General features: G+C 37.8%; 1 protein-coding gene across 1 annotated transcript in view; it reads left to right on the forward strand.

The window, feature by feature from the left end:
- LOC128655883 (uncharacterized) overlaps positions 1 to 15,000 on the forward strand; it is a 96,056-nt gene that overhangs the window by 16,295 nt on the left and 64,761 nt on the right. The window contains exons 2-3 of the mRNA XM_053709472.1: positions 4,213 to 4,287; positions 7,955 to 8,027. Of these exons, the coding sequence (XP_053565447.1) occupies positions 4,213 to 4,287; positions 7,955 to 8,027 (148 nt within the window). The remainder of the gene's footprint in view (positions 1 to 4,212; positions 4,288 to 7,954; positions 8,028 to 15,000) is intronic.

Raw genomic sequence — 15,000 nt, forward strand, 5'->3', positions numbered from 1 at the left:
ATTTGTGAGTGTAAATGTGTGTTTGTGTGCATGTGAGAGTGTGTGTGTGTGTCTTTATATGAAAGAGTGAAATAGAGTGTGTGTGTGAGAGAGGGAGTGAAAGAGTGTGTGTAAGAGTGTATATGCATGTGAGAGAGAATGGGAGTGTGTGTGTCTTTATATGAAAGAGTGAGAGTGTGTGAGTGTGAGAGAGGGAGTGAAAGAGTGTGTGTAAGAGTGTATATGCATGTGAGAGAGAATGGAAGGGAGTGTGTCTCAGATTGTCCATGCTGCATAACCATTGTTGTCTCCAAAGTAACACCTGTTACTATTACTTTGTTACTTTTTTTGGAGTGGAGGTTTAAAAACAAATCTTGCACCAGGGCCCTCTGTTCATTAGGTCCGCTACTGGTCATGAATTATAAAATACTTCATGCTGAAAGTTCTTTTCATTGTTTGCAGCGTTCACAGTGCTGAGTGCCTCAGGCCGCCCGCAGGAGAACGCTATTTTGTCAATAAGGTGACATTTCCACCTCTTAGCCAATAGCCGAGCAGCCCACCTGACATTATGCTGGATAGCTAGCACACTATTGGCTAACATCACTGCATTGCAGAATAGCATTCTGCAATGGGCTGCCTGAGGTGCTCAGCGCAACATTTGCTGCAGACAAATAGGAACTTTCAGCATGAAGTATTTTATACTTTATGACTTGAAAGTCCCCTTTATTTGTTGCACTGGTAAGTTCTAGCATTTCACAAACACTAGGATTTACCATCACTTGACACTATTATCATTAGAAAGCTCCGGGAAGGAAGGGGGAGGCTCCCACTCAGCACATAATTGATACAGAAGATTTCTGATTTTCATGAACTCTCCTTTTTATGTAATGCAGGGGCTGACACTTGTACCAGCTTAGTGATCGTTAGTAATGATCGTCTGCATTATTTAGCAGTGTGATCTGCTCCTGTCAAATCCTCTGCCCAGGCACAGTCAGTAGAGCAGAACGTGTGTTCTAGTCAACTGCTTGTGCAATGCCGCCCCCTGCGGATTCGCTAGCAGGGGGTGTTATATGTTCGGGTTGATTGCTGTCTGCCGCTCAGGGGCGACGGACCAGTTAAGGAGCAGCGGTCTTAAGATTTCTTAACTGCTGTTTCCGGCAAACCTGAAGGCTCATGCAGGAAACAGGGGGATCAGGGGTCATACGGCCCTTGATAATTCGACCCCATAGTGTGAGCTTTACATCTTTGTATTTCTGAACACAGTTTTTCAAAGTCACAAATAATGTAGACGAAAAATAAACCTCAGGAATTATATAGAGCATTACAGCAGCTCCAAAATTGTGAAGCTCCCGTGTCAATGCTCCAAGATGGCAGCCCCCTAGCATGCAGTATGTTCTGCTGCAGTTGTGTCCAGAAGTTTAATTTCCGTTTAACCTTTTGTGATTCCCTCTAAAGCAATATTCTCTCACCCAATGATCTCTTATAGTTTTTATCATTTTTCTAGTTTTCAGGGTTAAAAATGCAGTTATATGCAAGCAACAGTACAATAATCAAAAGCTTTAAAGCAGTGAGCATTTTTATTTGTTTCCAGTTATCTACCTTTAACTACAACCTGGCTTTAGATACCTGCTGTAATGTGACCAAACAAAGCTACAATTTCTGCAGAGCTGTATCCTCTGCAGCAATATTGCAGCAAACGTGTTCCCATTTGTAACATGTATTAGCTATTCTGACAGTAGTGCAAAGAGAGAAAAGTAGAAGCGCTAAAGGAAAAGGGATCCCTGCTAGACTCATGTGTTCCCCTCAAAGAAAACAAATAATGCAAATTGGTGTAGATGTGGAGTCAAGTGCTAAAAGCACAGGTTAAATATATATATATATATATATATATATATATATAGTGTTGGATACTATTGTAAGTTTATGGCTTATATAAAACAATGTGACTATTAAGATTCAATTGTGACTTAAAATATTTAAAAAAGGTAAAAATATATATAATCCCTAAAGGACAGAGGAAAACACCAGTTTAGGCAAAAGGTGACAATTTAATAAAAAGCATAAAATACATATGGTATGGGTAAAAGGGACGTCTCCCTTATAACAAGGGTTGGCTAATTACATAACCTAATAAAATAAAGTAAATTACTTGCGCTTATAAAAATTGTGTACACTGCGCTTATAAAATTGGAAAAATGAGCTTTTAAAATTCGATACAATGAAGCCAAGGCCTGTGGCTTAAACAAGAGAACGAAAGTACCTTAAGAGTATCCGTGGAAAGTTCCAATGAGGTCCTCACAAATGAGGAGAAAAACCAAATACTGTGTGGTCTTTGAGGACCGACCTAACTGCTTGTGTGCAGTTTGGCGTTACCGGTCCGTTGGTGGGAGGCGGCTTTTGAAGGAATCACACGTGACCCCTCTGACGTCACTGATACCGTCTTGGCGTCCGGAGTAATCGTTATTATTTGCAAAGATCCTTTATGTTGTTTTGTGATCCTAATAGGATATAATGTTGCAAACTCATAGAAATTGTAGCCTTGGTTCTTTAGTTCTTATCCCCTATTCCCTAACAAGAAAGGAAGTCCTGGGGGAAATAAGATACAATCTTGGCGGTCACTGAATGTGACTAGATGATCTTCATTTACTTGAAAGTAAACAGTACTGTATGTTACTCACAATAGTTGTGGACTTGGCGGTCGCTAGTAGCGACTAGAGAATACTTATTGGTACTGGTTGGCAACGAATCAGCAGATACCTGTTGCAGATTTTTTCTTATTTCTTTCAAACACAGTCAATTCTTATTGGTAGCACAAAAAGACAAAATACAGGGTGACAACAGTGTAAAGGTCAACGCGTTTCGCCCTTAGGCTTTATCAAGGTCAATGCGTTTCGCCGTTTGTCTTATTGTGCTACCAATAAGAATTGACTGTGTTTGAAAGAAATAAGAAAAAATCTGCAACAGGTATCTGCTGATTCGTTGCCAACCAGTACCAATAAGTATTCTCTAGTCGCTACTAGCGACCGCCAAGTCCACAACTATTGTGAGTAACATACAGTACTGTTTACTTTCAAGTAAATGAAGATCATCTAGTCACATTCAGTGACCGCCAAGATTATATCTTATTTCCCCCAGGACTTCCTTTCTTGTTAGGGAATAGGGGATAAGAACTAAAGAACCAAGGCTACAATTTCTATGAATTTGCAACATTATATCCTATTAGGATCACAAAACAACATAAAGGATCTTTGCAAATAATAACGATTACTCCGGACGCCAAGACAGTATCAGTGACGTCAGAGGGGTCACGTGAGATTCCTTCAAAAGCCGCCTCCCACCAACGGACCGGTAGCGCCAAACTGCACACAAGTGGTTAGGTTGGTCCTCAAAGACCACACAGTATTTGGTTTTTCTCCTCATTTGTGAGGACCTCATTGGAACTTTCCACGGATACTCTTAAGGTACTTTCGTTCTCTTGTTTAAGCCACAGGCCTTGGCTTCATTGTATCGAATTTTAAAAGCTCATTTTTCCAATTTTATAAGCGCAGTGTACACAATTTTTATAAGCGCAAGTAATTTACTTTATTTTATTAGGTTATGTAATTAGCCAACCCTTGTTATAAGGGAGACGTCCCTTTTACCCATACCATATGTATTTTATGCTTTTTATTAAATTGTCACCTTTTGCCTAAACTGGTGTTTTCCTCTGTCCTTTAGGGATTATATATTTTTTTACCTTTTATCAATTGAATCTTAACAGTCACATTGTTTTATGTAAACCATAAACTTACAATAGTATCCAACACTATATATATATTTATATTTATTTAACCCGTGCTTTTAGCGCTTGACTCCACATCTACACCATTTAGCTATTCTGACACACAAGGTTTGAACCCTATCAATCTCACCAGACCCACCTGACATTAAAGGGGCAGGTCACCAATTTTTTTTTTCTTTAATGATCTGAGTGCTATTTGCTTATTGGTGGCTGCACATTTTATATGCTCTGCTATATCACATTCACTTTTGCAATGGGGCAATGCGTTCTGTCACACTCAGATTCCAGGATGAAAGATAAAGATTAGTAACTTGTCTGGCAGATTATGCAAATGTGAGAGCAGTTTCTTGAAACAGATCCATAATTTACAAATGATCGCATGTTGTGAATAGTGAGAAAACTAGATGTTTTGGAATCTGACAGAGTTTGCTGAATCTTATCTATCCCTGTAGGTTACTTCGGCCAATGGACATCGCAAAAACTGTTGGGAACAAATCAAGAACAAGCTGTACTTCATATGTTTATGGGTAAGTGTGTTGTATAGGGGGCTTGGAAATTCTCTCTTTGGATGCTCTTGAATGTAAACTTATTTTTGGTCTAGATTACGAGTGGCGCACTAATTATTGAGCACAAGCGATATCAGGTTCATCAATGCCCTTTTTCCCTGCATTGGAAGGCGCACTCGTATTATGAGTTGAAAGTAAATGCGAACGCGTGACCTCAATCGCGATTTACACTCGTCGGGTCACTTCAGAGCTCTGGCTGTTACGCTCAAATAAAAAGTTGCACAAAACACATCAATAATACATTTAGCAGTACAGTTACACTCATATTAACATTGTCTAATAAAAATTATTTAAAAAATATATTGCATAAAAAAGTTACAAGGGCTCAAAAGGTATGAGGTGTCAGGTATTAGAAAAAAAAGGCTGCAAAGGGCTTTAACATAGAGAGAGAAATACATACATATGTCTAATATCTGTATATGTGTGTTTGCATTGGAACATTTTGCAGTAAAGTAGCTGAAAACATGTAAAATCATATTTATGCAATATTCATATTTAATAAAGTGTTTAACTGTGTATGTAATCTAAATATTCCACATTCCAATGTTCTGCACATAGATGAATATGTTCTAAATATTTATAAATAGATACTCCTATTGATCTATATATACAGTATATATTACCAAAAACCCCATCAGATATATAAAGAAATATGTATTTAATAATAAACAGAACATATTCTGCTATGTGAAGAACATTGGAGTTTGAAATATTCATATTTCCTGTCGGGTTAGCGCACTTGAGAAAATGAGATCGGGTTTGTGCATCTTGTTTGGTGTTAGGTTCGGCTTTTTGTGCGCGTCTGGTTAACGTGCGAGGGAAAACATAGATAATAGCAGTGAGCAGCAGGGATAGATGTAGTGTACTGAGGACAGTTTTCCTTAAAGGGACACTGTACCCAATTTTTTTATTTTGTCATTCAGAAAGAGCATGCAATTTTAAGCAACTTTCTAATTTACTCCTATTATCAATTTTTCTTCGTTCTCTTGTTATCATTATTTGAAAAAGAAGGCATCTAAGCTTTTCTTTGGTTTCAGTACTCTGGACAGCACTTTTTTATTGGTGGATGAATTTATCCACCAATCAGCAAGGACAACCCAGGTTGTTCACCAAAAATGGGCCGGCATCTAAACTTACATTCTTGCATTTCAAATAAAGATACAAAGAGAATGAAGAAAATTTGATAATAGGAGTAAATTAGAAAGTTGCTTAAAATTTCATGCTGAATCTGAATCACAAAAGAAATTTTTTGGGTACAGTGTCCCTTTAATGATTCATTCAATTTTAAGCAACTTTCTAATTTACTCCTATCAATTTTTCTTTGCTCTCTTGCTATCTTTATTTAAAAAGCAGGAATTTAAAGCTATGGGGCCAGCCCATTTTAGGTTCAGCACCCTGGATAGTGCTTGCTTATTGGTGGCTACATTTAGCAAACCAATAAGCAAGCATAACCCAGGTTCTCAACCAAAAATTGGCCGGCTCTTAAAGTGAAAGGTCCATTTTGATGAATTAGTGCCCGGTTTTTAATAAACCTATTAAAAACAAGGGCACTTTAATTCATCAAAATTGACATTTCACTGTTTTCTTCAAAAACTTACCTTTTAATCCTGAATGCTGCTCCAGCACTTCCTCCGCCCGACGCAAGCCGTCTTTGCGGATCCAAAATGACGAATCCGGCTTCCTCCAATCACAGCGTTGCATCAGGCCAAGATTCCCCCGGGGGTGAAAGCTGTGATTGGAGGAAGCCTGATTCGTCATTTCTCAGGTCTGCAGAGGCTTCCGACGGCCGGGGGAATCGCTGGAGCGGCATTCAGGATTAAAAGGTAAGTTTTTGAAGAAAACAGTGAAATGTCAGTTTTCTTCAAAAACTTACCTTTTAATCCTGAATGCCGCTCCAGCACTTCCTCCGTCCGTCGCAAGCTGTCTTCGCGGGTCCAAAATGATGAATCCAGCTTCCTCCAATCACAGCATTGCATCAGGCCAAGATTCCCCTGGGGGGGAAGCTGTGATTGGAGGAAGCCTGATTTGTCATTTCTGACGTCTGCAGAGGCTTCCGACAGCCGGGGGAATCACTGGAGCGGCATTCAGGATTAAAAGGTAAGTTTTTGAAGAAAACAATGAAATGTCAATTTTTATGAATTAAAGTGCCCTTGTTTTTAATAGGTTTATTAAAAACCGGGCACTAATTCATCAAAATGGACCTTCATTTTAAGCTTTACATTGCTGCTTTTAAAGGGACAGCAAACACCAGAATGTTTGTTGTTTAAAAAGAAAGATAATCACTTTATTACCCATTCCCCAATTTTGCATAACCAACACAGTTATAATAATATACTTTTTACCTATGTGATTACCTTGTATCTATGCCTCTGTAAACTGCCCCCTTTTTTCAGTTATTTTGACAGACTTGCATTTTTAGCCAATCAGTGCTGACTCCTAGGAGCTTCACGTGCCTGACCTCAATGTTATCTATATGAAACACATAAACTAACGCCCTCTAGTGGTGAAAAACTGTCAATGCTTTCAGATTAGAGGCAGTCTTCAAGGTCTAAGAAATTAGCACATGAACCTCCTAGATTTAGCTTTCAACTAAGAATACCAAGAGATCAAAGCAAAATTGGTAATACAAGTAAATTGGAAAGTTGTTTAAAATTACATGCCCTATTTAAATCATGAACGATTTTTTTTTACTTTACTGTCCCTTTAAATAAAGATAGAAAGAGAACAAAGAAAAATTGATAATAGGAGTAAATTAGAAAGTTGCTTAAAATTACTGCTCTATCTGAATCATTAAAGAAAAAAAATGGGTTTAGTGTCCCTTTAACAAATTATAATATATATATAAATAATAGTTTGACTCTTATTTACGCTACACTAAATTGTTGAGCATTATTAACACTGGCCCTTTAATTCTGAACAAAACATAAATCCTAGCATTTTGCTGGAGAACATAATAAACATGGCTAGGTAAGCTCTCTGCCCTGCTAGATCCCTCACTAACTCCAGGTTACAGCTAGTCTTGTAGTTCCATTGTACCTACTTATTTTCCCACCATGCAGAGAGCATTTCAAACAGCAGAGTCTCTCTCTCTCTTTCAAGGTCACTGATCACACCCTTCCCCGAGTATCCCGATAATCTCATTTATAACTCACTGTCTGTTTTTAAGGGATAAAAGTCCATATTTTATTTATGCTTTAGAAATGATTCACTGCATTGCAAATCATATACAAAATAATTGTTTTTAGATAATATAAAACTATCATTTTGTTAGGAAGACGTGCACTGTTTTTCTGTCTCGTGATACTTACTTCCTTTACTGGGGCTGATCAGGGACAGATATAAATAAGCTCCTACGCATATCAGCCAATCACTGTGCAGAATTTCCTTTTTGGGGATAGTGCAGCTCATTATTTTGCATTGTAAGACTTTTGAGAAAAGACATTTTGAGTTTAACCTTTGCTCTTGGCCAGTACAATCTGTCACACTAATTAAAAGCTACATTTAAACAGTCCTGCAAAGATGTTATTAGGCTAGAAAGACAAAAGATAAGCGGTTTGGTCAGATTAGAATCTATGCCATAGTCGCATTATTGTTCCAGAATTATTAAACCTGCAAATTATTTTTACAGATTGTGAAGCATTGGGGAAAATGCCTCTTGATTTTGGTTGGAGTTTTTGCTTTTTGTCTTGCAGCTTATTTTGGTAAGTCTCACATGTTCCATTTCCTTTTTAGAACATATAAGTCTCCTTTTTGTCTTTCCAGCTTCTTTGGGTCAGGAATCTGCTGCTGTGTAGCTGTCATATCCCCTTGAGGACCAGCGTCATACCCTGTACGACGCTGCTGTCCTGGGCTTCTCTCTGCCGCAACCTCGAGTGGGGCAGTGCAGAAATAGACTTGCAGAATTACCGATGACGAGAGGGACACTCTGTCCCATTGCTGGAGGGGGGTGGGTGGGGCAGGAATGGGTGGGACTACAGAAAATAATTAATGCAAAAAGCGGCAGGGAGGTGGGAAGGAGGGAGAGGGGGGTCCTATAGTGGAGGCGGGATTAGAGGGTAGAATATCAATTGGCGACTAGTGGTAAATGAGGTGGGGGGGGGGGCAGCTACAATACAGAAAGAAATGTGTGTGTTTTTCATCAAATAGAAAATAAAAACTATAGAAAACTGGGTACTGGCAGACAGCTGCCAGTACCTAAGATGGTGGAAATCAGTTAGAGGGGGGAGGATTAGAGAGCCTTTTGGGAGGGATCAGGGATGTGGGAAGGTAAAGGAGTAATCCTACAATGAAGAAAATAATAATAAAAAAATAACAATAAATCAATTAAAAAAGGTCTAAGACTACATACTGGCAGACTGTCTGCCAGTACTTAAGATGGGGGTGACCAGTGGGTGGTGGGGGAGGGATGAGAGCTGTAATCAACCTTACAAGATACCTACTTAACCTCTTCACTGACTGGAATAATAAAAGTGTGGTGCACAGCTGCAATTGGCGGCCTTCTAATTATCAAAAGGCAAAGACATATATGTCTATTTCGGGACAAAGGGGATCCAAGAAAAGCTTTTACAACCATTTGTGCCATGATTGCACAAGCTATTTGTAAAACATTTCAGTGAGAAACCTAAAGTTTGTGAAAAAGTTTTACGATTTTTTAATATTATTTGATTGCATTTGGCAGTGAAATGGTGGCATGAAATATACCAAAATGGGCCTAGATCAATACTTTGGGTTGACTACTAAAAATATATATATATAATTTTAAAAAGTAAATAAAAAAACAATGCTCTATTTCTGTTTAAATGTAGTGATGGCAAAAATGCTAAAAATACTTTTGGGGAAGTTTTAGTATGAAATGCCCGGTCCTTAAGGGATATATTTGCTCTAAGAATTTTATATCTGCTTTTATTTATTTTAGTGCAGGTTATTTAGGGACTGATCAGAAAACATCTAAATATGAAAAATGTTTTAAGACTCCTTTTATTTTGCAATCCATGGACAAACCCTTTAACAAATATTTTTAATATGCTTGTTTACCTCTGCTGAGACCATTTAGGGGTGAGATATGCAAATAAGTTGCTGGGGTGCTTCTCAACTCTAGAACTTAAAGGTAAATAGTAAACCACAAAATTTTTTTGTTTAAAAAGATAGATAATCCCTTTGTTTACCATTCCCCAGTTTTGCATAACCAACACTGTTATAGAAAAATACTTTTTACCTCTGTAATTACCTTGTATCTAAGCTTCTGCAGACTGTCTCCTTATTTTGGATCTTTTGACAGACTTGCATTTCAGGCAATTAGTGATTACTCTTAAAGGGACAGTCTACACCAGAATTTGTATTATTTAAAAAGATAGATAATCCCTTTATTACCCATTCCCCAGTTTTGCATAACCAATACAGTTATAATAATATACTTTTAACCTCTGTGATTACCTTGTATCTAAGCCTCTGCAGACTGTCCCCTTATCTTGGTGCTTTTGATAGACATGCAGTTAAGCCAACCAGTGCAGACTCCTAAATAACTCCACGGGAGTGAGCACAATGTTTATATGACACACATGAACTAACACTGTCTAACTGTGAAAAACATTCAAAATGCTCTGAGCCAGGAGGCGGTTTTTAACGGTTTAGAAATCAGTTTGAGGCTGCCTAGGATTAGCTTTTCAAAAATACCACCAAGGGAAAAAAGCAAATTTGATGATAAAAGTAAATTGGAAAGTTGTTTACATTTGCATGCCCTATCTGAATCATGAAAGTTTAATTTTGACTAGACTGTCCCTTTAAATAACTCCACGTGCATGAGCACAATGTTATTTGTATGAAACACATGAACTAACACCCTCTAGCTGTGAAAAACTGTCAAATGCATTTAGATAAGAGGCAATCTTCAAGGGCTTAGAAATAAGCATATAAACCTACCTAGGTTTTGCTTTCAACTAAGAATACCAAGAGGAACAAAGCAAATTTGATAATAAAAGTAAATTAGAAAGTTGTTTAAAATTACATGCAAGTTTATTTTGGACTAGACTGTACCTTTAAAGGAATAGTATAGTCAAAATTAAACTTTCATGATTCAGATAAAGGAAGGCAATTTTAAGCAACTTTCTAATTTACTTCTATTATCAATTTTTCTTCATTCTCTTGCTATCTTTATTTGAATCTAAGCTTAGAAGCCAGCCCATTTTTTATTCAGCACCTTGGTAGCACGTGCTGATTGGTGGCTACATTTAGGCACCAATCAGAAAGCGCTACCCAGGTGCTGAACCAAAAATGAGCCAGCTCCTATGCTTACATTCTTGCTTTTTCAAATAAAGATAACAAAAGAACAAAGAAAAAGTCATAATAGGAGTAAATTAGAAAGTTGCTTAAAATTGCATGCTCTATCTGAATCATGAAAAGTTTAATTTTGACTAGACTATCCCTTTAAAGTTTAAAATTCAAGATCAAGGGTGCATAGGTAAGGGACTTCATGTTCAATTGCGTATAACTAATTTTACTTTGTAGCATGTTACAGTGTCAGTTTTAGAATCCTATTGATTGAAGTCCTACCTCTCTGTGGCAGTTAAAAGCTCACTATTTTTTAATTAAATTACAGGAAAGCAGTCAAAATAAATGAGTATATTACAATGTTGTTGTTTTTTTCCTACATAACATTTAAACCTTTTATTTTAGTGATTCATGTCTTTGTAAGTACCTGTGGATATCCGCTACACAAACCTCTGCTGATATTAAACTCTTTTATTTCTTTTTATATTTTAAACCTTTTTTGTATTATATTCTTTTCTCAGGTTTAGAAAAAAAAGCCGCCAAAGGGCTTTAATATAGCGATATATACATAAGCATGTCTAAAGATGTATTTCTTTCATGTAATTGGCAAGAGTCCATGAGCTAGTGACTTATGGGATATACATTCCTACCAGGAGGGGCAAGGTTACCCAAACCTCAAAATGCCTATAAATACACCCCTCACCACACCCACAATTCAGTTTTACAAACTTTGCCTCCTATGGAGGTGGTGAATTAAGTTTGTGCTAGATTTCTACGTTGATATGCGCTTCTCAGCATGTTGAAGCCCGATTCCTCTCAGAGTGCAGTGAATGACAGAGGGATGTGAAGGGAGTATCACCTATTGAATGCAATGGTTTTCCTCACGGGAGATCTATTTCATAGATTCTCTGTTATCGGTTGTAGAGATTCATCTCCTACCTCCCTTTTCAGATTGACGATATACTCTTATATGCCATTACCTCTGCTGATTCTCATTTCAGTACTGGTTTGGCTATCTGCTATATGTGGATGGGTGTCTTTTGGTAAGTATATTTCATTTACTTAAGACACTCTCAGCTATGGTTTGGCACTTTATATATAACGTTCTAAATATATGTTTGTACTGTACTTATATTTGCCATGATTCAGGTTTATCAGTATATTTCCTTTTTGCAGACTGTAAGTTTCATATCTGAGAAATGCTTTATATATAAAAAAAAAAAAAAAAATTCTTACCTGAGGTTTTCAAATTGACTCTTTCTAAATTGGGGGCTGTATTAGGCTCGCGAGAGCGCAAAATGCTATAATTTATTGCGTCATTCTTGGCGCAAGACTTTTTTTGGCGCGAAAATTTCGTTTGTTGACGCAAATTCGTCATTTCCGGCGTCTTAGTTGGCGCCGAGTCTTTTCACGAGGTTGCGTCATCTATGACGCTCGAGTTTCATTCCGAACGTTTTTGGCGCCAAAAAATGTTTTTCAGTTTGTGGTGCGTCATACTTGGCGACAAATTTTTTTTTATAATTTAAGACCTCATTCCTTTTGCCTCTGGTCTTTTTTTCTATGTCAGAGGCCTATTCTGTTTGCATTTTTTCCCATTCCTGAAACTGTCATATAAGGAAATTGATCATTTTGCTTTATATGTTGTTGTTTTTTTTACATACTGCAAGATGTCTCAATCTGATCCTGTCTCAGAATCTACTACAGGAATCCTGCTGCCTGATATCGGTTCTACCAAAGCTAAGTACATTTGTTGTAAACTTGTGGTAACTCCAGCTGTGGTTTGTAATAGTTGTCATGATAAATTGTTACATGCAGAGAATGTTTCCATCAGTAGTAGTTCATTACATGTTGCTGGTCCATCAGCATCTAATGCTCAGTATATTCCTGTAAATTGAAGAGAATTTATTTCTGATTCCATTCAGAAGCCTTTGTCTGCCATTCCGCCTTCTAATAAACATAAAAGGTCTTTTAAAACTTCTCATAGAGTTGATGAATTTTCTAATGACCGACAACATACTGATTTATTTATCTCTGATGAGGATCTGTCTGATTCAGAGGATCCTGCCTCAGATATTGACACTGACAAATCCTCTTATTTATTTAAAATGGAGTATATTCGTTCTTTATTAAAAGAAGTGTTGATTGCATTAGTTATGGAGGAGACTAGTCCTCTTGATACTAAAACTAGTAAATGTTTAACTTCGGTTTATAAACCTCATGTAGTTATTCCAGAGGTTTTTCCAGTTCCTGATACTATTTCAGATATGATGGAATAGACTGGGTACTTCTTTTACTCCTTCTTCAAGTTTTAAAAAATTGTATCCTTTGCCTACTGATAGATTGGAGTTTTGGGAAAAGATCCCCAAAGTTGATGGGGCCATCTCTACTCTTGCTAAACGTACTATTATTCCTACGGAAGATAGTATTTATTTTAAGGATCCTTTAGATAGGAAGCTTGAATCTTATCTAAGGAAAGCTTATTTATGTTCAGGCCATCTTCTTAGGCCTGCTATTTCTTTGGCTGATGTTGCAGCTGCCTTAACGTTTTGGTTGGAAACTTTAGCGCAACAAGTATCAGATCATAATGTGTATAGCATTGTTAAATTAATTCAACATGCTAATAATTTCATTTGTGATGCCATTTTTTATATCATCAGAATTGATGTTAGATATATGTCTTTAGCTATTTTAGCTAGAAGAGCTTTATGGCTTAAATCTTGGAATGCTGATATGACTTCTAAATCGACATTGCTATCTCTTTCTTTCCAAGGTAATACATTATTTGGTTCTCAGTTGGATTCTATAATTTCAACTGTCACTGGGGGGAAAGGAGCTTTTTTGCCTCAGGATAAAAAATCTAAGGGTAAATTTAAAGCTTCTAACTGTTTTCGTTCCTTTCGACAAAATAAGGAACAGAAACCTAGTCCTTCCCCTAAGGAATCTGTCTCCAATTGGATGCCTTCCTCAATCTGGAATAAATCCAAGCCATTTAAGAGATCTAAACCAGCCCCCAAGTCCGCATGAAGGTGCGGCCCTCATTCCAGCTCAGCTTGTAGGGGGCAGATTAAAATTTTTCAAGGATGTTTGGATAAATTCAGTCCAAAATCATTGGATTCAGAACATTGTCTCTCAGGGGTACAGAATAGGTTTCAGAGTAAGACCGCCTGTGAGAAGTTTCTTTCTCTCACGCATTCCAGTGAACCCAGAGAAAGCGCAGGCTTTGCTAAAGTGTGTTTAAGACCTGGAGTTATCTGGGGTAATCGTGCCAGTTCCTTTTCAGGAACAGGGTCTGGGGTTTTATTCAAATCTGTTCTTTGTCCCAAAGAAAGAAAATTCATTCAGACGAGTTCTGGATCTAAAAGTCTTGAATCGTTATGTAAGAGTACCAACATTCAAAATGGTGACTATAAGGACTATTCTGCCTTTTGTTCAGCAAGGGCATTATATATCCACAATAGACTTACAGGATGCATATCTTCATATTCCGATTCATCCAGATAACTTTCAGCTCCTGAGATTCTCTTTTCTAGTCATGCATTACCAATTTGTTGCTCTTCCTTTTGGCCTAGCGACAGCTCCAAGGATCTTTTCAAAGGTTCTCAGTGCCCTACTCTCTGTAATCAGAGAGCGGGGTATTGCGGTGTTTCCTTATTTGGACGATATCTTGGTACTTGCTCAGTCTTTACGTTCTGCAGAATCTCATACCAATCAACTAGTGTTATTTCTTCAAAGACATGGTTGGAGGATCAATTTACCAAAAAGTTCTTTGATTCCTCAGGCAAGGGTAACCTTTTTAGGTTTCCAAATAGATTCAGTATCCATGACTTTGTCTCTAACAGACAAGAGACGTCTGAAATTGGTTGCAGCCTGTCGAAACCTGCAGTCTCAGTCATTCCCTTCAGTAGCTATGTGCATGGAGGTTTAGGTCTTATGACTGCAGCATCGGACGCGTTTCCCTTTGCTTGTTTTCACATGAGACCTCTTCAGCTTTGTATGCTGAACCAATGGTGCAGGGATTATACAAGGATATCACAATATCCTTAGATCCCAATGTTTGACTATCTCTGACTTGGTGGTTAGATCACCATCGTATAGTTCAATGGGCCTCTTTTGTTCCTGGACTGTGATCACAACAGATGCGAGTCTTTCAGGTTGGGGAGCTGTCTGGGGATCTCTGACAGCACAAGGGGTTTGGAAATCTCAAGAGGCGAGATTACCAATCAATATTTTGGAACTCCGTGCGATTCTCAGTGCTCTTCAGTTTTGGCCTCTATTGAAGAGAGAGCCGTTTATTTGTTTTCAGACACATAATGTCACAACTGTGGCGGTTGTCAATCATCAGGGTGGGTCTTACAGTCCTCAGGCTATGAAAGAAGTATCCCGGATACTTGTTTGGGCAGAATCCAG

This window comes from Bombina bombina, chromosome 4 (genome assembly GCF_027579735.1).
Source record: "Bombina bombina isolate aBomBom1 chromosome 4, aBomBom1.pri, whole genome shotgun sequence".
Lineage (NCBI taxonomy): Eukaryota > Metazoa > Chordata > Amphibia > Anura > Bombinatoridae > Bombina > Bombina bombina.